Raw genomic sequence first — 23,986 nt, 5'->3', positions numbered from 1 at the left:
TCTGAGTGAAGACTAGGACCAAAATCATTCAGAAAAGTACATTTGTATTTGGCAGTTAAAGTTGGAGGACATCAAACAATTGATTGAAATTATCACAAAATTGATAAGTCACCAATTTGATCTAAATTGGTCAGAGACACATTTCTATACCGTAACTGGTTGGCACCTATTAACTTATACTGTCACTTGCATAAGATCGAGATAGTCACATTCTTCAGTTGATAAACTGCATCAAATGTGGGGTTAACATATTCTTCAAGTTGCACCAGGGTATGATAATTGATACCTTTCTTGTTTGCATTGTCCTGTGTTGACTTTGAACATCCTATACATGCAGGTATGTACACAGACTTATGAGTTAATAATATGCACATACTATTAACACTTTTTTTTTTTTAACCTCACCTGAAACAAAAATGTATAAAAACATTCTGAATGAATAGTTTACGCACTTGAATGACTAAAATGGACAACGTCACAATCCCATTGAATAGCACCATGTCTGTGCTCTGCTGCAGTGGGCTCACCTGCTGACTACCGAGGGCCTTGTAAAGCATAGCAGTGCATCAATCAATATTAGAAAATACACACATTTACCACGTTTGATACAGCCAGCCTCGACCGGACCGACACAACCCAACATTCGACCCACTTGGCTCTCTATCTCGCACTCAAAAAAACAAATATTAGTTGACACGGATTGAACAACCGACAACAAAAATACCATGAAATGCTAGTTCTCTTAAGAAAAACAGGACAGAATAGTCTCAAAGCTGCTCTGCACTATCAAGGGGGACATTTAGTTGCTTTTACCTTCTGGAGATGCCATTACTGTTTTAGGATTGAATTGGGATGTTCATCTATGGCAGTTAGCATAGTTGGAAGGGGTATTCTCCACAACATCAGCCCTCGGGGACTCCTAATATTTGACACATGAACTAAAGCACACCTGAATGGACTTCTGTCAATTGGGTTGTTGAGGGGGACTAAAACCCATGTTGTACCACAGGAAAAGGGGTGAAAACACTTCATTGAGGGTTCATGGATCCTCACATGACTTTCTCTCCAGGCTTGGCCAGCCATGCATGCATTCATACTCTGGTTATAGGCCCACAACACACATCAACTGACATCAACTGTCCCACGAACTGGCTGTGCTGTCTTCAGTGCTAGCAGAAGGCAGGGTTAGCCCTGTTTTAGGGCTCTATTCAATCCGTATTGCTGAAGTTCAAGTGTTACAGCGCAATTGAAATTGAAAGCCAGTGTTCCCGAGTTAGCGGAGACTGTATTCACGGTAAACGCCGCATATGTCGGCTCAATCGGAAATGACCTTTGCATTTTTATCACGCAGTCTATAACGCTTCAGCGGTAAGGATTGGATAGAGCCATTAGACGGCACCGCAGTGGTAGAGGGTGGAACCGTTGACAACTGTCAATGTCTTATCAGAAGGCCACAGGGACGGGATGGTGTTGGTAGGAGGGCTGTCTCTAGTCATGAGCCTAGACCTCAGAGCTGTCCAAGCTGCTGCTCCCAGTACCCATCATGCCCTCTCTGCTGTTTCCACTCCCTCCGCTGTAGGCCGAGCACGACGAGGTGGAGTAGGGAGGGAACTGGCTCTTCTTCTGGTTCTTCCTCTTGCGCCGCACCAGCAGAATAACAACCATGGCCACCAGGCAGGTGAGAAGGATCAACCCGGCTAGGCCTACCAGCATGGGCAGGGTGGAGGTGTCCACAGGCTCCCTGCCGGAGCTCTCCAGGAGGGGGCGCTCCAGGAAGGGTGAGTCGCGGTCCGACCCAGCCTGGTCACGTCCACCCCATGGCTGGCGCTGGCTCACCACCAGGCGGTCCGTGCGGTCCAGAGCGATGTGCTGGATGTTAGTTCCCCGATTGTTGTCGGTGCCGATGTCCTGGGCCAGGTCCGGAACGGGGGCGGCACGACGGTAGCGACCCAGGGAGGAGGTGTGGAGGTCGGGCTGAGGGTCGGCCACGGACGACAGGCTGTGGTGGTACTCCAGGCTGCGCTTGCCGATGCCACGGTTGGCGTTGTCTCGGGAGCGGACAGTGTAGATGGTGTGGATGAACCACTCCCGACCTGCAGCCACCTGGAACATCCAGACACAGTGGAGCTTGAGGTTAGTGATAAAGACTTTGGCCTATACCTTTCAGTGTGTGATTTCAAACAAAATGTGTGTGTTTTTTTGTGCAAGTAATCAAACTCAGATTTCAGAAACCATACAGAGACTATTTTCCCATTGGTACCCAGTTTACAGACCAGATGTAAATATTGTGTCGTTCCTGGAAGCTGTTGCCGTGGTGATAACCAAAAGATACCTGGGTTGGGGGTGCGTGCGCGTGTGTGTCAGCTGACCTGGAAGAGAGGCGAGGAGGACAGGGCGAATCCGTCTGAACCAGGCTGTCTGACCAGAGGCAGGCCTCCAGGAGTGTCCAGGGCCAGAGTGGCACCAAACAACACATCTCCAAATGCTGTGGCCTGGGTCTCTGGCTGAGCCTTGTCCTGAGGAGGAAAACACACACACAGGTTAGACCACTGAAATCATTACAGATAGAACCTAACTTAGAAATATTGTTTAGGATGTCTATGGATTAGAGGTAGCTTAGTGGTTAAGAGCATTTGGGCCAGCATTCAAAAGGTAACTGGTTCGAATACCGTGGCTGACTAGGTGAAAAATCTGTCGACGTGCCCTTGAGCAAGGCACTTAACCACAATAGCTCCTGTAAGTCGCTCTGGATAAGATCGTCTGTGTATTTCAACAGCCTAACAGCAGCATGGCTCACCTGTACTGAGATGTCAAGAACACAAATGGTTGTAGATGGTTGAAGCAAGAAATGACTTGTGAATGAATTAATAAATATAGCAAAACTGACCAAACTGCATTCAAAGTGACCATAACAAAACTCCAGAGGAATCTCCCCCTGAGTGGAGGCATCATGTGTTAAGTGATTGCCGTACGCACCAGGATCTTGAATCTGTAGAGCAGTGAAGGTGCGTCGGCCAGGCAGCCATACTCCTTGTTGGTGGGGTTGTACTTGGGGACGTAACCGTCAGCTCCTGTACACAGGAACACCTTCTCTATACTGCAGGAGAAGGAGTCACCCAGGTTCTGGACTGGGTCCACCATCACACGGCCGTAGATAGAGGAGCCTGGAGAGGGGGATGGAGGGAGAGATTAGAGGAGGGTGGTGTCCCATTGCTCTGTGACACTTCAACAAGCACTGAAAGCTTCATTAAATGGTTATTAGACTGTTAAATATTATCTTTACATTCAAACTCAGAAAGCAGTTAGACAGAAAGCTGTGTGAGTTCTATAAGATAAAACAGCTAATAATGTACACTGAGTGGACAAAACATTAGGAACACCTTTCTAATATTGAGTTGCACCCCTTTTGCCCTCAGAACAGCCTCAATTTGTCAGGTGTATGGACTCTACAAGGTGTCCAAAGTGTTCCACAGGGATGCTGACCCATGTTGACTCCAGTGCTTCCCACAGCTGTGTCAAGTTGGCTGGAGGTCCTTTTGGTGGTGGACCATTCTTGATGCACAAACTATTGAGCGTGAAAAATCCCAGCAGTGTTGCAGTTGTTGACACTCAAACCGGTGCGCCTGGCACATACTACCATACCCCGTTCAAAGGCACTTCAATCTTTTGTCTTGCCCATTCACCCTCTGAATAGCACATATACACAATCCATGTGTCAATTATCTCAATGCTTAAAAATCCTTATTTAACCTGTCTCCTCTCCTTCATCTACACTGAGTGGATTTAACAAGTGACATCTATAAGGGATCATAGCTTTCACCTGGATTCACCTGTGCAGTCTATGTCATGGAAAGAGCAGGTATGTTGACTAATGGTGTATCTATCTATATGTTGACTGGTGGTGTATATATCTATTCGATTCGATGGAATTGGACGCTAGCTGGTCCGGCTTGAATTCACCCGCTTAGACACAGCTACTTATCCGTAGCTTGGGAAGAAAAATATTTATTTGTCTTCAAACTTGTGTTGCGTTGACTTTTTAGACCTTGGCTGCAGCTTGGGTCACGTAGTCCTATCTGTAAATTCTTTACTCACAGGTTTTATACCCTTGGGTCAGAAGTGGGCTTAACCGCCTTTAGGGCAATTCTCTGGGCGTACCAAGTTATGAGGCAAGGTCTAGATATTACTCAAATCCAATTTTAGACAACTAACTTCACATTTCATCTTTACCAAAACATTCCCTTTGATTTGGACATTTTCCACACAACGTACAATGTATAAACATCAAACATATACTAGGAAAACTCTTCACATTACAATGTTTTCATAATAACGTCATCTATTAACCTTTAATAACAAAACAAAAATGACATACATTTTCATATTCCATCTATCGTCACAACCACCATTGTGGCTGACGGAAATCATTGTTCCAAAGTCCCTTTATTTCATGTTTAATGTTCTGAGGCTGGTTCTCCATAGTAACAGGACAAAGGAATTTGTCTGTGGCCTGAGATTTACCAGGGGTGTGAGGGGTCATAAAACCCCCACATCTTCAGACCCCTAGATCTCTCCCCCTCTGTTGGGGTTGAGAGATAATCTGTATGGTTGTGGTCTCCTGTAACCTGACCTGATCAGGACTTCATGATTGTGTCCCACTTGTTGTTGATTCTTCACAAAAAAATACAGTTTTATATCTTTATGTTTGAAGCCTGAAATGTGTCAAAAGGTCGCAAAGTTCAAGGGGGCCGAATACTTTCGCAAGGCACTGTATTTCTCTCGTGTACTTTCTTTTTTCTCTCTCTCTTTGAAATCCCCATTGTGGGCAACACGCGCCATAGTGTGTTGGCCCGTTATACTAAGTTCTAATCAATAGCCTATAATGTGTTTTGTCTATGTGTATCTTTAATCATCATTTTAGCTTTCTAGGAAATAAATATTCAACTAATATTGGTGTGGTAGGAACTCATTGGTGAGACCCGAGTCCGTGCAGATTCACGGGCTATACAATGTTCAGAACGAGATTGGTAGAGGTAACTGGTTAATTAGCGGCTGTTGTAAAATCGATATTCTGATATTCTTTGAGATAATTTGGGAAATAGAAACTCAATAAAAACTAGTTTTCCCATGGTGCCCCAGGTTAATGAGTTAATAATTACTTGATTCAGTTAATCACGCAATTAGAAACTTTTAATAATTCGATGAACAACAGTCGTCACATTAACTAATACAACGTCACGACACTAGTGGTGTACATATCTATATGTTGACTAGTGGTGTATCTATCTATCTATATGTTGACTAGTGGTGTATCTATCTATCTATATGTTGACTAGTGGTGTATATATCTAAATGTTGACTAGTGTTGTATATATCTATGTGTTGACTAGTGGTGTACCTATCTATATGTTGACTAGTGGTGTATCTATCTATATATTGACAAATGGTTCCTAGAGTGTCCACTAGGTGTCAGTAGTAGTCCAGTACCCTCTGAGAAGGCTGTGTCGGTGCTCTCTCCGAAGCCCATGGATCCGTCTGACAGCCACAGCTCCCTCTTGGACAGCAGGAACATCTGGGTGTTCAGACTGAACTCAGCTGCCACCGGGTCACTCACCTGGGGTGGTCAGAGGGCAAAGGTCAAACACAGGCACCAAGAGAGTTAATAAGATTTAAACGTTTGGTTCAATGTATTTAATCAATAAGTATGTGCTACTATTATTTTTTTAGCCTCATACAACACCAAGACAAATCAGCATTGGTGAATGACAAAGTTTCCTCTTGATTCTAGCGTCTTGGGTATGCTAGTCTGCCAGAGACTGTGGGTATGCAGTGGTGGTGGTGGTGACCTGCTGGAAGCGGATGTCCATGTGGAAGGTGAGGGGTTCTCGTGGGTGACACACAGGGGGAATGCTGAACTCCCCATTGGGAGAGGCACTGCAGGGGATCATCTTCACTGTGTACGTGCCAGAGTAGTCCCGCACCTACAGACAACATCATTAAAACAACTTTAAAACACACCAACCATTTAAGGTAGTTACTGCTGGTCTGGTATCCATACTGTACATGCTGCTAAAGCTAACCCTAGTCTTCTGTCATTACCATCTACCAGTTTGCTTCAGCACAAACACTAAGAATACAAAGTTAAAGGTAGACTCAGCGATATGACGTAGGTACACAAAGTAAACAGCATAGTGGGTCCATTTCCTCAACAACTAAGAGCGCTGTGCTGTTTTGGTCCTGTATCTACCACGCTCTGACAGCGTGAATTAAACCGGTGCACATACGCAGATACTGTGTGTGACAGTGAAGTCTTGTCTCTCGCTCATCGCAATATCTACCGTGCAGCTCGTGGCCACGTCATATCGCTGAGTCTACCTCTAAGACAGACAATGATCAAGATGGCAGCTCACAGCGAAGTCAGAGACGAAGCTCCACTGCTGCATGGGCTGGTTGTAGGTGGGCTCAGTCCTGATCAGGGCCAGGGTGAAGGTCAGGCCAGAGAGGTCAGCACACATCACCATGGACGACAGAGTGGTTCCTGGAAACACACAGTCAATCCTCTCTTTAGTCTCACACGTACACTTCTGTTGAGCGTTTCTTTGCTTGATGTGTCTGACAAAGGGCATACATGAACACAACATCCTAAGACCGGCGTTGTACTGTAGACTGTATGTCGCACCTCGTTGTAAGGTTTACACATTTGACGTTGTTGACGGTAGTTTTATTCTTACTGAAAGGGGTAATGTCATGTTGACATTTGGCAGAACAACCCTTAAGGACGGTTCCATTCTAATAGCGGTACAGGATCTGGGTCACAGTGTAACCCAATAGGAGAGAAAGCTATACAATCACCCTATCGGATGTGTGTGTGTGTGTGTGTGTGTGTGTGTGTGTGTGTGTGTGTGTGTGTGCGTGCGTGCGTAATACCTGGGTGGGACATGACAAACTGTCCTCTGAAGCGGGCCTCAGTCTTGAAGTTGACCACCAGACGTCCCTCCTCGTTGATCCTCATGCTGGTGGGGTACATGGATCCTATGTACACAGTAACATCAAACAAGGGTTATTGTCCACCTCTATCATTCACTGGTGAAATAATGCATATGACACTATTTACATTTTAGTAATTTAGCAGACACTCTTATCCAGAGTGACTTACAGGAGCAATTAGGGGTAAGTGCCTTGCTCAAGGGCACATTGACAGATTTTCACCTCATCAGCTCGGAGATTCTAATCAAATGTGCCTGCAGACTATTAATTATACAGGTATTAACAGAGTAATACTGCAAGTCATCCACCTCACTTTAGTACTTAAAATAGCCAACAGTGGGCCGAATTGGCTGTACCTTGTAGTTCAGCCTCCGGAGGGCTGCCGATTCCGTCCTGCCACAAGATGGCGGTGTCGTACACAAAGGTGAGCTTGAGCTCTGACTGCAGGTCAAAGTGCTGCCATCCTCCCACGGCGACGGGGGAGTGGAAGACGTAGGACACATACAGAGGCACACGCAGAGTCACATAGGACTGGACCAGGTTCAGCACCTAGAGGAAGAGCAACACAGCGATACATAGTCAGGGTCACCTTCAACTGTACCTGGATCAGCATATACCACAGTACAAAACAGAAGGATAGGAACACTTCAGAGCATTCAAGCATGAAAGGTCACATAGAGGGAATTTAACACAGGGGGAATTTCAAAATGTCTACTTTCAACTTGACAGATTACTGAAAAAACTACGACAGCAGACTTGTCAGTTTGTGTGTGTGTGTGTGTGTGTTTTTGCATCAGTGCATATGTGTGTATGTCTCTCTCAGTACCTGTCCATCCGTCCCGATAGAACCTCCACAGGTGGTGAGCAGCTCAGACATGTCGTAGTAACTATTAAACTCCCACAGACAAGCCTCCAGATTCAGGTTCCTGTAGAATCTCAGGCTGTTGGTGGAGCGCATGTCGGCGCTGTACTGGTAGGGCGATGTCTCGCCGATGATCTCAGGGTTCTTGGTGCCGTCGGTGATGAAGCCGTGGCCCGTCTGGATCTCGTTGAAGTCCAGTAGGTTGGAGCAGCGGTGGTTACCCACGCGCGTGCCGTCCGGAGACAGGGTCAGCTCGAAGTTGGACAGGGGCCGAGTAGAGATGACCGGTAACATGCCTGAGGAGAAGAGGGGTGAGAGAGAGACGGTTTCAATACATCATCAATCCATTGCAACATTTATAAATCTTTTAATGATCTGGTAACTTTTTACCATTGACAACTGATCTTGAATCAGTTCTTTCTACCTCAGTCCTATTGTCATCGATCGTTAGCTAAACAATCAAACTGACTCTAGACCAGTAGGTAAGGACATGACAGAGCCTGTTACTCACCGTCCATGTGCGGCATGTTGACAGTGAGTTTGATGAGGTTGGGGAAGTCAGGGTCGTCAGGGCCGGTGTAGCGGATCTTAGCAGAGAAGGGCTCAGCTCCCACCGTGCCAGAGATACGTGGTTGACACAGACCTACACAGACACACGAGACATATTATTGTCGGATAGACAATCATCCTTGAACTCTCCATCGCAAGGCCTACGTAACTCTGTCCTAATAAGGACATATAACAAATGTCATCAACAGTCATGAAGGTTGATGTCACTGAACTCTGAAGTCACCCCCCCCCCCCAGTCTCCACTCACCCTCCTCCCTGCTGACCACCATGATGGGACTGGACAGCTCCAGACCAGCATCCCCGTTCGTATTGAACGCCCGGGCAGCACACTGGACTCTCGACCCAGCCTGGAAGTAGATGGAGTCCAGGGTGATGGACTTAGTGTTGGTGAAGAAGGTGTTGGTGTCCACCTCTCTCAGGGGCGAGGTGACCCCGTCCGACCCGCTGGGGGCGCTGACCAGCCAGCGGTACTGGGTCAGGGTGTCGTTGATGCTCTCCGCCGTGCAGATGGAGCCCGTCTTGTCAAAGTCGTGGTATTTGGGGTTGCAGGCCTGCAGGTGAGGGAGGGGCCACAGATACGTGAGATTATGGCATATGTAATAGGACGATACACAGTCGTCTTGTAAACCGCGCTTTACGAGGATATATGCAATGGTATATCGGTAATATGTATTTGAGAATACACGTGTACATTTGTTATGCCGGTGAAAGGGTCTCATGTTTAGGATTTAGTCAGAACTGGAGAAAGCATTTTGATTTTCCACTTAAACAACAGGTTTTGAAACTATGAAACACAAAGACCTTCAGTTTGAAGCCTCGGCTTTCTGGACTGGATGAAAGTATTCCTGCCTTGTCGCTAGCTTAGCTTTACATGTTTAAACACCTGGATATAAGGTGTGTGTGTCTGTGTGTCTAGGGGGTTGCATTCTGCGTGTGTGTGTGTCTAGGCCCAGTGGCCACCACTCACCGTCACACAGACGATGGGGTAGCCAGTAGAGGGGTGAGGGTTGTCCCTGGCGCGGGCCGTGTCATCGTACATTAGCAGGGACACCACAGTAGGCACAGCCGGGAAGGTGACGTCTGCCACGCTGTCCATCTCCTCGATGTACACAATTGCCTTATTCATCTGATGAACGGGAGAGAGAGATTCAAAACACCATTCCATGGGTATAGTACACATTATGGTGTTCTACATTGTAAACTTGGACGTTTGAGAAGGTGGAGTCCTCCTTAGAACAGCATATTTGTAACACCAAAGGAGAAAAGTGAGTTAAAGTGAGCGTATACCTCTAGCATTATTTGTGTCAGGTTAGTGGTATGGTACAGTTGTCACGTTCTGACCTTTATTTCCGTTGTTTTGTATTTATTTAGTATGGTCAGGGCGTGAGTTGGGTGGGCAGTCTATGTTTGTTTTTCTATGTTTTGGGGCATTTCTATGTTTTCGGCCTAGTATGGTTCTCAATCAGAGGCAGGTGTCATTAGTTGTCTCTGATTGAGAATCATACTTAGGTAGCCTGGGTTGCACTGTTTGTTTGTGGGTGATTGTCTATGTTAGTGGCTTGTGTCAGCACAGGTCTCATTTTGTAGCTTCACGGTCGTATTTGGTTTATTGTTTTCGTTACTCTTTTGCATAGTGTTCAGTCTTTCTTTATTAAAGATTCACCATGGACACTTACCACGCCGCATATTGGTCCTCTGATCCTTCTCGCCTCTCCTCTTCAGACGAAGAGGAGGACGATCGTGACAACAGTACATGTCTGGGATGCCACATAGCTGTGTTTGTAGGTCACACTGCTCTGTGGGTTGACTTGAGGGACATTCTCATAGCGTGGACTCAACCAGGATGTCGTTTTATAATAGCTGGTGATTTGGGTGCTGGGGCCGCTGACAGTGGCAGCTGCTGCCTGGCTATTTGTGTATTCAAGTGTGTGTGTGCATGCCCTGAGACCTGCTGAGGGTATTTATATGGTGTGTGTGTGTCTCGGTGGGTGATCTAGGTGGGTGTCAGCAGCATACCACCCTGCATCTCACTGCTGGCTTGCCTCTGAAGCTAAGAAGGGTTGGTCCTGGATGGGAGACCAGATTCTGCTGGAAGTGGTGTTGGAGGGCCAGTAGGAGGCACTTTTTCCTCTGGTCTAAAATGAAGAAGATCCCAATGCCCCAGGGCAATGATTGGGGACATTGCCCTGTGTAGGGTGCCATCTTTCGGATGGGACGTTAAACCGTGTCCTGACTCTCTGTGGTCACTAAAGATCCCATGGCATTTATCGTAAGAGTAGGGGTGTTAACCCTGGTGTCCTGGCTAAATTCCCAATCTGGCCCTCATACCATCATGGTCACCTAATCATCCCCAGCTTCCAATTGGCACATTCATCTCACCTGTAACTATTACCCAGGTCGTTGCTGTAAATGAGAATGTGTTCTCAGTCAACTGACCTGGTAAAATAAGGGTTAAATAAATGCATAAAGTGTGTGCGTGCGTGCGTGCGTGTGATCCCATGCCCTCAGTCTTACCTGCATCTCTGCGACCATGTACTCATCAGGTTTCATGTGGACGACGAAGGCTTCTCTCATCTCTCTCTGGCCGTCATACAGGATCTGCACCTCCACAAAGTGTTCTGTCTCACCCTCCTTGAACTCCACATCTTGAGAGACACACACAAGGTTAAACAAGAGCTTAATAAGGATCTCTATTAAAAATGTATCAGGTCGTTTTTGGTGTGAATGGGTTATACACGACGATGCCCATCACAGTATGACAACAATGTATAGGGGCAATCCTACGGTGACAGAAAACAGATTAATGCTGAGAATTTAAAATGTATGTCAAACAGGAAACATATCATTGCAAAGTTAAACAAACCATACAACACTCTGACAATGACTACTTTTAACAATTTACACTGAAAATTTCACAAAAAAACTAATTTACTTGAAGAACAGTGCAGATGCAAAGTTTGGTAACAGAATGACGGTATGTGCTGTTTCTTCAACTAAATGTGTTTTTGTCAAATGTTCAGTGGACATTGTTAAATGTCGTCCTTGTGCATAGAGTCGTATGGTTTATTTTACTTTGCAATCATTGTTTTTTTCTTTGACATCCATTTTAAAGCGTCAAATCTGAGTCTCAGCATCATTCTGTTACTGTGGTAAGGCCCCTACCCTTCTCTCATATGGTTCTGTTCTAACGCCCATACTAGCATCCCACTTAGAATGAAGCAATGTTTTGGACAATCTAAGAAGGATGTTAGAGTGGATATTGGAACATAGACTACAGTTCCTGTATGTGTACTCACCCTCCGACAGCAGGTTGTAGTCCTCTCCGGACGTTAGGGTTAGTTATGTCTGTGTTACATGATTAAACTATATAATAACTTAATGGTAGGACTCACCCTCCGACAGCAGGTTGTAGTCCTCTCTGGACGTTAGGGTTAGTTATGTCTGTGTTACATGATTAAATTATATGATAACTTAATGGTAGGACTCACCCTCCGACAGCAGGTTGTAGTCCTCTCTGGACGTTAGGGTTAGTTATGTCTGTGTTACATGATTAAATTATATGATAACTTAATGGTAGGACTCACCCTCCGACAGCAGGTTGTAGTCCTCTCTGGACGTTAGGGTTAGTTATGTCTGTGTTACATGATTAAACTATATGATAACTTAATGGTAGGACTCACCCTCCGACAGCAGGTTGTAGTCCTCTCCGGACGTTAGGGTTAGTTATGTCTGTGTTACATGATTAAATTATATGATAACTTAATGGTAGGACTCACCCTCCGACAGCAGGTTGTAGTCCTCTCCGGACGTTAGGGTTAGTTATGTCTGTGTTACATGATTAAACTATATGATAACTTAATGGTAGGACTCACCCTCCGACAGCAGGTTGTAGTCCTCTCTGGACGTTAGGGTTAGTTATGTCTGTGTTACATGATTAAATTATATGATAACTTAATGGTAGGACTCACCCTCCGACAGCAGGTTGTAGTCCTCTCCGGACGTTAGGGTTAGTTATGTCTGTGTTACATGATTAAACTATATGATAACTTAATGGTAGGACTCACCCTCCGACAGCAGGTTGTAGTCCTCTCCGGACGTTAGGGTTAGTTATGTCTGTGTTACATGATTAAACTATATGATAACTTAATGGTAGGACTCACCCTCCGACAGCAGGTTGTAGTCCTCTCTGGACGTTAGGGTTAGTTATGTCTGTGTTACATGATTAAATTATATGATAACTTAATGGTAGGACTCACCCTCCGACAGTAGGTTGTAGTCCTCTCCGGACGTTAGGGTTAGTTATGTCTGTGTTACATGATTAAATTATATGATAACTTAATGGTAGGACTCACCCTCCAACAGCAGGTTGTAGTCCTCTCCGGACGTTAGGGTTAGTTATGTCTGTGTTACATGATTAAATTATATGATAACTTAATGGTAGGACTCACCCTCCGACAGCAGGTTGTAGTCCTCTCCGGACGTTAGGGTTAGTTATGTCTGTGTTACATGATTAAATTATATGATAACTTAATGGTAGGACTCACCCTCCGACAGCAGGTTGTAGTCCTCTCCGGACGTTAGGGTTAGTTATGTCTGTGTTACATGATTAAATTATATGATAACTTAATGGTAGGACTCACCCTCCGACAGTGGGTTGTAGTCCTCTCCAGAGGTAGCTGACCCATCCTTGGTGTGGACCCTGACCAGGGAGACCTTGGAGGTGTCTCCTAGCCTCAGGATAGGGATCTTCACCACGGCTGTCTCCCCCTGGATCTGGGGCTCCCGTACACTGTACTTTATCTCACTGAAACGAATGACGGGCTCTGAGGAGAGAGAATCCGGTTAGACTCCTGATACAAAACAGAACAAACTACTGACTCTAACTCTCTAGAGACTGAATCAAATAATTCATTAAACAGAGTGTTTTGGCATTTAATTTGTAATACTTTGTTAGATAGATCAATACAATGTAGCCCGATGTTCGGTGTGGTAGATATCTCTCCGTGTTCCTTGGGTAAAGCTTACTGTCTTTCTCGTCAGTAATGGTGACCACCGCCTCGCTCTGTTCCCCTGTGGAGGCTCCGAAGGGTGACTTGCTCTTGGGCGTTCCCAGGACCAGACGGAACTCTTCGTCCTCCTCGTATAGGTTATCATCCACCAGGTTCACCACACACTCCTTCTCACTCTCCCCTGTGGGACAGACGGACAGGGGGAACACAACGTTAACACATAGAAATATGAGGATATGGGGGGTTGGCATATAAAAATACATTGAGAGAGAGAAGGGGTAGAGCTAGGGAAGGAGGGAGAAAGATAGAGGGAGTGAGAGGAAGGGAGAGAGAGAGAGAGAGTAAGAGAAGGGAGAGAGAGAGGGGGGTGAAGAGGGAGAGAAGGAGAGAGGAGGGAGAGAGAGACAGAAACAGAGAGAGAGAGAGAGACTGGGGTTACCTGGGAAGAAGGTGATGAGTGACCCGTCCGTGTTGGGCCTCTCATCATAATCCATCATGACCTGGGCAGAGCCCTGGCGGGTGTAGCAGCGCACCGTAGACCTGTGACTGATGTCTCCACTACGATACACTACGGCCTTCATCTCCCCGTCCGCCTCATCCACCTTATAGGCAGCATCCTTGAACTGAACCTTGGGCACTGGAATGATAAGTAGATTTGAATTGGGCTCTGAAGAGAACAGAATACTACTTATCAATACTGTGGTTTTCTAGTAGCTCAATATCATTTTCATGGCTTCTGCATAGGGAGCATAGTTTAATTTTCTCATTGCTCACTGACTAAATGTGCCTTAGACAATCATCTCAAAGCTACTTTTATATGGATAACAAAACACAAAGAATTCATACAAGGAGAAAAGCTAAAAAGCAGTGGTTATGTTAACGCTAAAACATTGGTTATGTTAACTCTAAAACAGTGTTTAACGCTAAAACAGTGGTTAACGCTAAAACAGTGGTTATGTTAACGCTAAAACAGTGGTTATGTTAACGCTAAAACAGTAGTTATGTTAACGCCAAAACAGTGGTTATGTTAGCGCTAAAACAGTGGTTATGTTAGAGCTAAAACAGTGGTTATGCTAACACTAAAACAGTGGTTATGTTAGAGCTAAAACAGTGGTTAACACTAAAACAGTGGTTATGTTAGCGCTAAAACAGTGGTTATGTTAACGCCAAAAAACAGTGGTTATGTTAGCGCTAAAACAGTGGTTATGTTAACGCTAAAACAGTGGTTATGTTCGAGCTAAAACAGTGGTTATGCTAACACTAAAACAGTGGTTATGTTAACGCTAAAACAGTGGTTATGTTAGAGCTAAAACAGTGGTTATGTTAGTGCTAAAACAGTGGTTAACACTAAAACAGTGGTTATGTTAGAGCTAAAACAGTGGTTATGTTAACACTAAAACAGTGGTTATGTTAACGCTAAAACAGTGGTTATGTTAGAGCTAAAACAGTGGTTAACACTAAAACAGTGGTTATGTTAGCGCTAAAACAGTGGTTATGTTAACGCCAAAAAACAGTGGTTATGTTAACGCTAAAACAGTGGTTATGTTAACGCTAAAACAGTGGTTATGTTAACGCTAAAACAGTGGTTATGTTAACGCTAAAACAGTGGTTATGTTCGAGCTAAAACAGTGGTTATGCTAACACTAAAACAGTGGTTATGTTAACGCTAAAACAGTGGTTATGTTAATGCTAAAACAGTGGTTATGCTAACACTAAAACAGTGGTTATGCTAACACTAAAACAGTGGTTATGCTAGAGCTAAAACAGTGGTTATGTTAGCGCTAAAACAGTGGTTAACACTAAAACAGTGGTTATGTTAGAGCTAAAACAGTGGTTAACACTAAAACAGTGTGTGAAAAAGTGTGTGTGTCTGTATAATTCATAGTGACAGTATCATTAATAGTGATGGTGGGGGCTATATATGTATATGTGTGGGGATGTGTTACAGAGTGTGTATAACTCACGGTCAGTAACAGTATCATTAATAGTGATGGTGGTCTTGCTGGGGGCTATATATCTACATGTGTGGGGATGTGTTACAGAGTGTGTATAACTCACGGTCAGTAACAGTATCATTAATAGTGATGATGGTCTTGCTGGGCTCTCCCAGCACAGCGTTCATGGGCATCCTCAGCACCAGGTCAAAGGTTTCCGGCCCCTCCAGCTCCGGCTGACCCAGGTCATCCAGGATGGTCACTCTGAATGTCTGCATGGTCACCCCGGGGGCAAAGTCCAGGTTACGGCTGATGCCCACGTAGTCCAGGCCGGCTGGCAGGGGGACACGGGGAACATAGAAATAGTACATTACACATGTATCTTTATGGAGAGAGAGTCAGTAAGGGCATTGGAATACTACCATAACAGAGAAAGAGATGACACCGGATTGTTTGAGAAATATTAGGAACGATTGAGAATTCTGTGTAATTACACTGATAGAGAGATTGTGAATAATGTGAAAACAGAGATTGGGGGACTCCAGGGGAATTGTACATACTGTGACACATACAGTGGCTTGCGAAAGAATTCACCCCCTTGCCATTTTCCTATTTTGTTGCCTTACAACCTAGAATTAAAATATTTTTATTTTTTTTTTGGGGGGGGGGGGGGGGGTTGTATCATTTGATTTACACAACATGCCTACCACTTTGAAGATACAAAATATTTTTTATTATGAAACAAACAAGAAGTATGCTTAGGGTCATTGTCCTGCTGGAAGGTGAACCTCCGTCCCAGTCTCAAATCTCTGGAAGACTGAAACAGGTTTCCCTCAAGAATTTCCCTGTATTTAGCGCCATCCATCATTCCTTCAATTTTGACCAGTTTCCCAGTCCCTGTCGATGAAAAACATTCCCAAAGCATGATGCTGCCACCACCATGCTTCACTGTGGGGATCGTGTTCTCTGGGTTATGAGAGGTGTTGGGTTTGCGCTAGACATAGCGTTTTCCTTGATGGCCAAAAAGTGAAATTCTATTCTCATCTGACCAGAGTACCTTCTTCCATATGTTTGGGGAGTCTCCCACATGCCTTTTGGCAAACACCAAACGTGTTTGCTTATTTCTTTCTTTAAGCAATGGCTTTTTTCTGGCCACTCTTTGTAAAGCCCAGCTCTGTGGAGTGTACGGCTTGAAGTGGACAGATACTCCAATCTCCGCTGTGGAGCTTTGCAGCTCCTGTATCTTTGGTCTCTTTGTTGCCTCTCTGATTAGGGCCCTCTCTTGGCAGGTTTGTTGTAGTGCCATATTCTTTCCATTTTTGAATAATGGATTTAATGGTGCTCCGTGGATGTTCAAAGTTTCAGATTTTTTTTTATAACCCAACCCTGATCTGTACTTCTCCACAACTTTATCCCTGACCTGTTTGGATAGCTCCTTGGTCTTAATGGTGACGCTTGCTTGGTGGTGCTACAGACTCTGGGGCCTGCAACACCACTAAGAACAGGTGTATATATGCTGAGATCATGTGACACTTAGATTGTACACAGGTGGACTTTATTTAACTAATTGTGTGACTTCTGAAGGTAATTGGTTGCACCAGATCTTCTTCAGGGGCTTCGTAGCAAAGGGGGTGAATATATATGTACGCACCACTTTTCCTTTTTATATATATGTATTCTTTTTTTGAATTTTTTGAAACAAGTTATTTTTTTCATTTCATTTCACCAATTTGGACTATTTTGTGTATGTCCATTACATTACATTTAAATTACAGGTTGTAATGCAACAAAATAGGAAAAACGCTAGGGGGGGATGAATACTTTTGCAAGGCACTGTATTCTGGAAACGCTACACCACAAAGAGGATAGGAATAATAGATCTAACATTCACGTTCTTCTTCTGACCTTCAGCAGAGACGGGGTCACTCTTCCTGGAGCGGACGGTCACTGTGGCCGTCTTGGAGAGGTCAGTGCCAGTTCTCCAGACCCTGACCTCCACATAGCCTGAACTCTCATCCACAATGTAATCTAGTTCTCCGAAATACAGAGAGGGCTCTGTGTGTTAGAGGGAGAAAGAGAGATATGGGGGAGGGTGGGGAGAGAGAGAGAGAGGTCAGGTCAGTATATTATCATCTACATCTTACAGATATGAACATTAAGTTACAAGCATGTGGTTTTGATTAAGGATGTCTTTGGGGAAGAAGCTGTCATGGGATAATCCACATTTCTGGTCTGAACTCGGCTTGTCAGATACAGTTGGTACGGCTGACGGGGTCATCCCCCTCTTTCCAGGAAGAGACCTGTCACCCCACTCATCCCTTCATCATCCTCCCCTCATCGAGGCCAGACAGTGTCGTCTGAACTCAGTGCCAGAGGTCTACAGTGCACACCTGAAAAGCCAGGTAGAAATGGTGGATAAGTGAAAGGGGGATGAGTTGGGGGGAGAAGAGGGATGGGATGTCCACCTTGTCTGATGACAGTAGCACTGATAAGAGGGAGGAGACGGGGGAGGCAGCACAGACAGGAGGATCTCTCTACCTCTCCCTCTCTGAGTAATAGACTAGAGGGAAGGAATGCATATCTTTGGAACACACAGCGGATTAATCTCTCTACACCCCTCTATAACAGCCAGACTGATCATCAGTGACAAGCTACCGCTGTCTACTGTCCACCCTTCTATAACAGCAAGACTGATCATCAGTGACAAGCTACTGCTGTCTACTGTACACCCCTCTATAACAGCCAGACTGATCATCACTGACAAGCTACTGCTGTCTACTGTCCACCCCTCTATAACAGCCAGACTCATCATCACTGACAAGCTACTGCTGTCTACTGTACATCCACTAATGAGGTTGATCTATAATTGAGCTTTCTGCCACTTCTATAAGGGGCAGATACAATATTGTGACACTCGTGATTATTTAGTCTATAGCTGGATAAAATAGTAAAAGTAAGACATGGAGAATAGGAAGTATGTACACATTTAACTGACTGTTAGGTGAAGAGGATTTTAAGAGGTGGTCGAGATGTACTGCCGCAGACAGACAACCACCGCTGACCCGCTAAAACTTGGCTTACTCTCAATGCCTCTCAATCACCAGAGATACTGTTTAGTACCAGGGGTGGCTGGTTAGGGGGAAGGAGAAATGGCAATCCCTAAAGGATCACTGAGAAGGAAGAGCCAGACTAATAACAATGAAGCCTAATGCTGGCCGGGGTCCCAACCACAGGTTTGCTCAGCCAGGGAGATGGGTTTGCACGCACGCACACACGCACACGCACACACACACACACACACACACACACACACACGCACACACGCACACACACACGCACACACACACACGCACAAACGCACACACTCCCCCACACACAGTGTTGTCACTTTAGATATCAGGACCCACCAAGAAGTTTGTGGCACAATGGAGGAATGGATCTTTACATTGAGAAGACATCTCCTCTTGTCGCCTGGAGATCATGTCTGGGAATGCACGCTGATTACTTAGACATAACGTTTCCATTGTACTCCAAATTACAGGGTGGGGAGTGTAGCCCAGACTGTGAGTGTGTCTGTCATTAGAACAAACCAGTTAGTGAAATAAATTAGCTCTGAAGGGTGGGAGAGAGGAAGGAGAGGAGGAGGAGGAGGAGAGAAGTGCAAGAGGAGAGGAAGAGGAACGGCTCAGAGAGACAACTAAAGAGAGATAAATGACTCATTCAGTCAGAGTGGATGGGGAGGACTGGAGTGGCCTCAGATTCAGAAAGTAAATCACTTGAACACTAAGGGGCAGTTTCCCAGACACAGATTAAAGGCTGATTTTCATGATTTTTCTGTGTTTTCTATATATTTCCACACTTTGAGTTTGGAATAATACTGTGAAATAGCTGTTAGTGTAAGAGCTGTTTGAAAAGGCCGCCTGAAACTTCAGCCTGTTTTGGTGGGATGGAGTTTTGGCCTTCCATGGTGACATCACCATGTGGTAATAAGAAAGAGATTTCTAAACCTCTCTAGCAGTAATGGCTCATTTTCAGTTTTCCCCTTCCCACTCAGACCACTCCCATACATTCATAGAAAAGTTCTTGCTTGAGAAATGACCCTTTGCTAAGAAGCTATTTTTGTGTATTTTTGTCCATTTTAATTTAAAACAATCACGGTGAGGTAATTCATTCTTTCCCAGTAATGATTTGATATTGAGATAAAAACGGCTGCATTGGACCTTTAAGACTGGTCCTGGATTAACAATCATCATCAATGGAAAATCTCAGTTGAACGTGCTTCTTGGTTTACCTGTGTAACAAACAAACACATCTCCTCTTTCTCATCTAAAGCCTACGGGTGATATTTGACATACATGCAAACGAAAAGAGGGAACATTCATGTCGATATGATATCCTAATATGTTTTTGTTTTTTACTTCCAGAGCGTTCTTGAAGTTGTAAACAAACCATCACCCCCATCTCAGATAACAGCTACACAATGAAAACTAAAATGGAGGCTGAACGCCATCAAACAGGAGCCGGAGGAAAAACATGCCTGTCATTTGACATTCCTCTCCCACAAATCCCTGTTTTCCCCCTGTTTCCCTACCTGCCTCTTGGCCCCTGCAACACAAATGGAAGCCCTCTATTTTCCCCCAGCTCCACTGAGTGGTGGAGTTGGAGGAGTGTCTCAGAACAAAACACGTTCAGAGAGCTGTTTTATGTGTCATGACAGAGGGTTGTCCAGTGTAGTTAAGACTGGAGTTTCTATTAGATTCTATTTTCTCTCTTCCCAGTTCTACCACCTGTTACTAGAAGTATAGGATTGTAGAACAGATGGAGTGTGTAGTCAGGGGTAGAGCGAGAGGAGGGAGCAGGGAGGAGGGGAAGGACAGGGCAAAGAGAGGGGAGTCAAGACAAACATGTGGGGAGAGGTGCTTTTGTCTTGGGTTGAGTGTGTTTGTGTGCCACTGTCTGTCTGTGTGTGGCTTTGGGGAATGGTGCCATCCATGAGTGGACCTGAAGTGGAATAGATTACACATAGAGACCAGTGGTTACAGTAAAGAAGGGCATCACCCGGGCTGGAGGATCCCCAGCACCCGGCCTCTGAGTTATGGTGTTGATGATGGCTGGAGGATCCCCAGCACCCGGCCTCTGAGTTATGGTGTTGATGATGGCTGGAGGATCCCCAGCACCCGGCCTCTGAGTTATGGTGTTGATGGTAACACTCTCACCAAAGAGGCTTCACTAGGCTTTGTACAGTCCTACAGTCTACATGCTCTCACAAGCCCTACTGTAGTTCCTATGTGGCACAGTTGTTTTTTGTTGTTGATAAACCAACTTCTAACCACATCTTTCCTGCCTCTCCTCTCTCCTTTCATCTACTGTTTGGCACCAGCTCTCTCTCTCTCTTTCAGTCTCCTGTCTTTCCTCTTTACCTTAGTGCTTTTGGCATGGCTGCATCAATTGTTCCTTTATTCTACCTCACTAACAGGAGAACAAAGAGTGAGGCAAATTAATGCTATTGATACGTGTCTATCGTCAGTGAAAAGTAATGACCCTGTTATCAGTTCAATAGTGTTGCACGACTCTATGTGTTTTCAGCGACTGTATTGAATATTAGACAACTGCTGGGAGATCAAATGATCCTAAATCAATGTGGATGAAAGGGCTTGGTTGCTAAGGCATCACAGGTGCACACTGACACACAACACACAGCACAGGCAGAGACTGACACACAAAAACCCAGAGACAAAGACACACACACACACACACACACACACACACACACACACACACACCTGTACACTTGTAAATTGTAACTGGGCACATCAAAGTGTCTCGGGAAACAGTTAAGCCCTCTTAGCAAACATAGAGGGAGTCGTATCATTATTATTGGCCCATAGGAAGTCCCAGGAAGTCATATCATTAGGAGTGGCCAATAGGAAGTCCCAGGAAATCATAGAGAAAAGCTGAGAGGAACAGGGTTCATAAAGGGTTATTCTGCTGTCCCCATAGGATAAACCTTTTTGGTTCTAGGTAGAACCCACTGTGGAAGGGTTCTACATGGAACCCAAAAGAGTTCTACCCGGAACCAAACTTTTTTATTAAAGGGTTATCCTATGGGGACAGCCGAAGAACCCTTTTAGGTTATAGATCACACTTTAAAAAAAAGAGTGTAGTCTTGTTCACTGAACCCAAGAGACTGGGGGGTCGAATAGGAAGTAATTCTGATACTGGTAGAGTTTCCTTTATTGTCAATATAGTAAAGGGTCAGGAATCATTGAGTCTGTTGCCATTGACAAGTAGCATTCAAGTTGACTTGAACCTGTGTGTTGAACTATTTGAGCTAGGGTTTCAAGTTTCAAAAAGGGTTTAATGACAATTGACTGACCTCTGTATTCAACAGGTGACTTAGAGATGCCACCACCCACCATACGCCCAACAACCCCACTCACCATCGTCGCTGTCGGCCAGGATGGTGACCTTCGCACTGGGGAAGGTGGCTCCCACCTGGCCACCCATGGGCATGCTGAGGGTCACGTTGAAGCTCTCTTCCTCCTCGTAGAGCGAATCGTCAATGATGATGATGCGGCAGGGCTTCTCCCTCTGGTCCTTGTCGAAGCGGAGCACGCTGGTGTGGTCCTCGGGACGCGTGATGTAGTCACTGTAGGAGAGGACCGTGCTGGGGATGGTGCCCGTTGCACTGGCTGTTGGGAAAAGGAGTTCAGGGGTCAATGGTTAAGGGTCAATAGAAGAATGACAGGCCCTACGGTGAAGCATGGTGGTGGCAGCATCATGCTGTGGGGATGTTTTCCAGCGGCAGGGACTGGGAGATTAGTCAGGATCGAGAGAAAGATGAACGGAGCAAAGTACAGAGCACTCCGGACCTCAGACTGGGGCAAAGGTTCACCTTCCAACAAGACAACGACCCTAAGCACACAGCAAAGACACCGCAGGAGTGGCTTTGGGACAAGTCTCTGAATGTCCTTGAGTGGCCCAGCCAGAGCCCGGACTTGAACCCGATCGAACATCTCTGGAGAGATCTGAAAATAGCTGTGCAGCGACACTCCCCATCCAACCAGACAGAGCTTGAGAGGATCTGCAGAGAAGAATGGGACAAACTCCCTAAATATAGGTGTGCCAAGCGTCATACCCAAGAAGACTCGAGGCAGTAATGGCTGCCAAAGGTGCTTCAACAAAGTACTGAGTAAAGGGTAAGAAAACTTATGTAAATGTGATATTTCAGTTTTTGCTTTGTCATTATGGGATATTGTGTGTAGATTGATGAGGGGAAAAAATGATTTAATCCATTTTAGAATAAGGCTGTAACATAACAAAATGTGGAAAAAGTCAATGGGTCTGAATGCTTTCCGAATGCACTGTAGATATATTGTAACATAAAACTACTCTCCTTCCCCCACAACTGATGGTGCCAGGTTTCTTCCAGACGTGACGCTTGGCATTCAGGTCAAAGAGTTCAATTTTGATTTCATCAGACCAGAGAATCTTGTTTCTCATGGTCTTAGAGTCCTTTAGGTGCCTTTTGCCCAACTCCAAGCGGGCTGTCATGTGCCTTTTACTGAGGAGTGGCTTCCGTCTGGCCACTCTACCATAAAGGCCTGATTGGTGGAGTGCTGCAGAGGTGGTTGTCCTTCTGGAACTCTGAAGATCTTTCAGAGTGACCATCGGGTTCTTGGTCACCACCCTGACCAAGGCCCTTCTCCCCAGATTGCTCAGTCTTGGTGGTTCCAAACTTCTTCTATTTAAGAATGATGGAGGCCACTGTGTTCTTGGGTACCCTTCCCCAGCTCTGTGCTTCGACACAATCCTGTCCTGGAGCTCTACTGAAAGTTCCTTCGACCTCATGGCTTGGTTTTTGATTTGACATGCACTGTCTACTGTGGGAACTTATATAGACAGGTGTGTGCCTTTCCAAATCATGTCTAATAAATTGAATTCACCACAACTGCACTCCAATCAAGTTGTAGAAACATCTCAAGGATGATCAATGGAAACAGGATTTACTTGAGCTCAATTTCGAGTCTCATAGGAAAGGGTCTGAATACTGAATAAGCTATTTCTGTTTTTTTTTTAAATTACAATTCTAAAAATCTGTTTTTTTTAAATTATGGGGTATTGTGTGTTGATTGATTAGATTATTAATATTTTTGAGGTTGTAATGTAACAAAATGTGGAAAAATGTATTTAATCTTTGTAAAAACCCATGTATTTGAATGATATATTTGACTGTATTCACCTTGCTGGGTGTAGCAGACGACCATGAGTTCCTGGCTGAGGTCTCCAGAGCGGCGAACAGGCACAAGCAGCTCCCCAATATCCTCCTCTATCTTATACTCTGCCTGGGGGATGAACACCGTGGACTCTGCAGAGGAAAGAGGGAGAAACCATAGAATTCAGAATTAGAATAGTCATTTAATAGGATATTTATGGGAGAAACACAGAGGATAGGCCATAGAGAACAAGAGAAGAAGAGTTTACAAGCCCAGGTGAGTCTGTACTTATTTGATACATGCATATTTGCTGCTGTCATCAAATTGCCCAACAATGGAACAATAAACATGATCTGATTCGGAATCTTAAATGAAGGATACAATTATATTTTTTCATGTGTCAATCCA

General features: G+C 45.0%; 1 protein-coding gene across 1 annotated transcript in view; it reads right to left on the bottom strand.

Moving 5' to 3' along the window:
- Nucleotides 1-28: 28 nt before the first annotated feature.
- LOC110534535 (FRAS1-related extracellular matrix protein 2) overlaps nucleotides 29-23,986 on the bottom strand; it is a 51,402-nt gene continuing 27,444 nt past the window's right edge. The window contains exons 5-24 of the mRNA XM_090187634.1: nucleotides 23,605-23,730; nucleotides 21,803-22,054; nucleotides 17,268-17,417; nucleotides 15,487-15,696; nucleotides 13,868-14,065; nucleotides 13,445-13,609; nucleotides 13,060-13,242; nucleotides 10,934-11,064; nucleotides 9,387-9,545; nucleotides 8,667-8,970; nucleotides 8,361-8,492; nucleotides 7,814-8,145; nucleotides 7,344-7,536; nucleotides 6,928-7,032; nucleotides 6,411-6,538; nucleotides 5,847-5,981; nucleotides 5,488-5,614; nucleotides 2,977-3,164; nucleotides 2,370-2,516; nucleotides 29-2,103 (exon numbers count right to left, since the gene is read on the bottom strand). Of these exons, the coding sequence (XP_090043760.1) occupies nucleotides 1,501-2,103; nucleotides 2,370-2,516; nucleotides 2,977-3,164; nucleotides 5,488-5,614; nucleotides 5,847-5,981; nucleotides 6,411-6,538; nucleotides 6,928-7,032; nucleotides 7,344-7,536; nucleotides 7,814-8,145; nucleotides 8,361-8,492; nucleotides 8,667-8,970; nucleotides 9,387-9,545; nucleotides 10,934-11,064; nucleotides 13,060-13,242; nucleotides 13,445-13,609; nucleotides 13,868-14,065; nucleotides 15,487-15,696; nucleotides 17,268-17,417; nucleotides 21,803-22,054; nucleotides 23,605-23,730 (3,968 nt within the window). The 3' untranslated portion in view covers nucleotides 29-1,500. The remainder of the gene's footprint in view (nucleotides 2,104-2,369; nucleotides 2,517-2,976; nucleotides 3,165-5,487; nucleotides 5,615-5,846; nucleotides 5,982-6,410; nucleotides 6,539-6,927; nucleotides 7,033-7,343; nucleotides 7,537-7,813; nucleotides 8,146-8,360; nucleotides 8,493-8,666; nucleotides 8,971-9,386; nucleotides 9,546-10,933; nucleotides 11,065-13,059; nucleotides 13,243-13,444; nucleotides 13,610-13,867; nucleotides 14,066-15,486; nucleotides 15,697-17,267; nucleotides 17,418-21,802; nucleotides 22,055-23,604; nucleotides 23,731-23,986) is intronic.

This window comes from Oncorhynchus mykiss, chromosome 10 (assembly GCF_057628025.1).
Source record: "Oncorhynchus mykiss isolate SJ-2025 chromosome 10, ASM5762802v1, whole genome shotgun sequence".
In the NCBI taxonomy this organism is placed as follows: Eukaryota; Metazoa; Chordata; class Actinopteri; order Salmoniformes; family Salmonidae; genus Oncorhynchus; species Oncorhynchus mykiss.
Note: the sequence above shows the minus strand (reverse complement) of the source record. Positions and strands in the feature narration are given on the sequence as shown.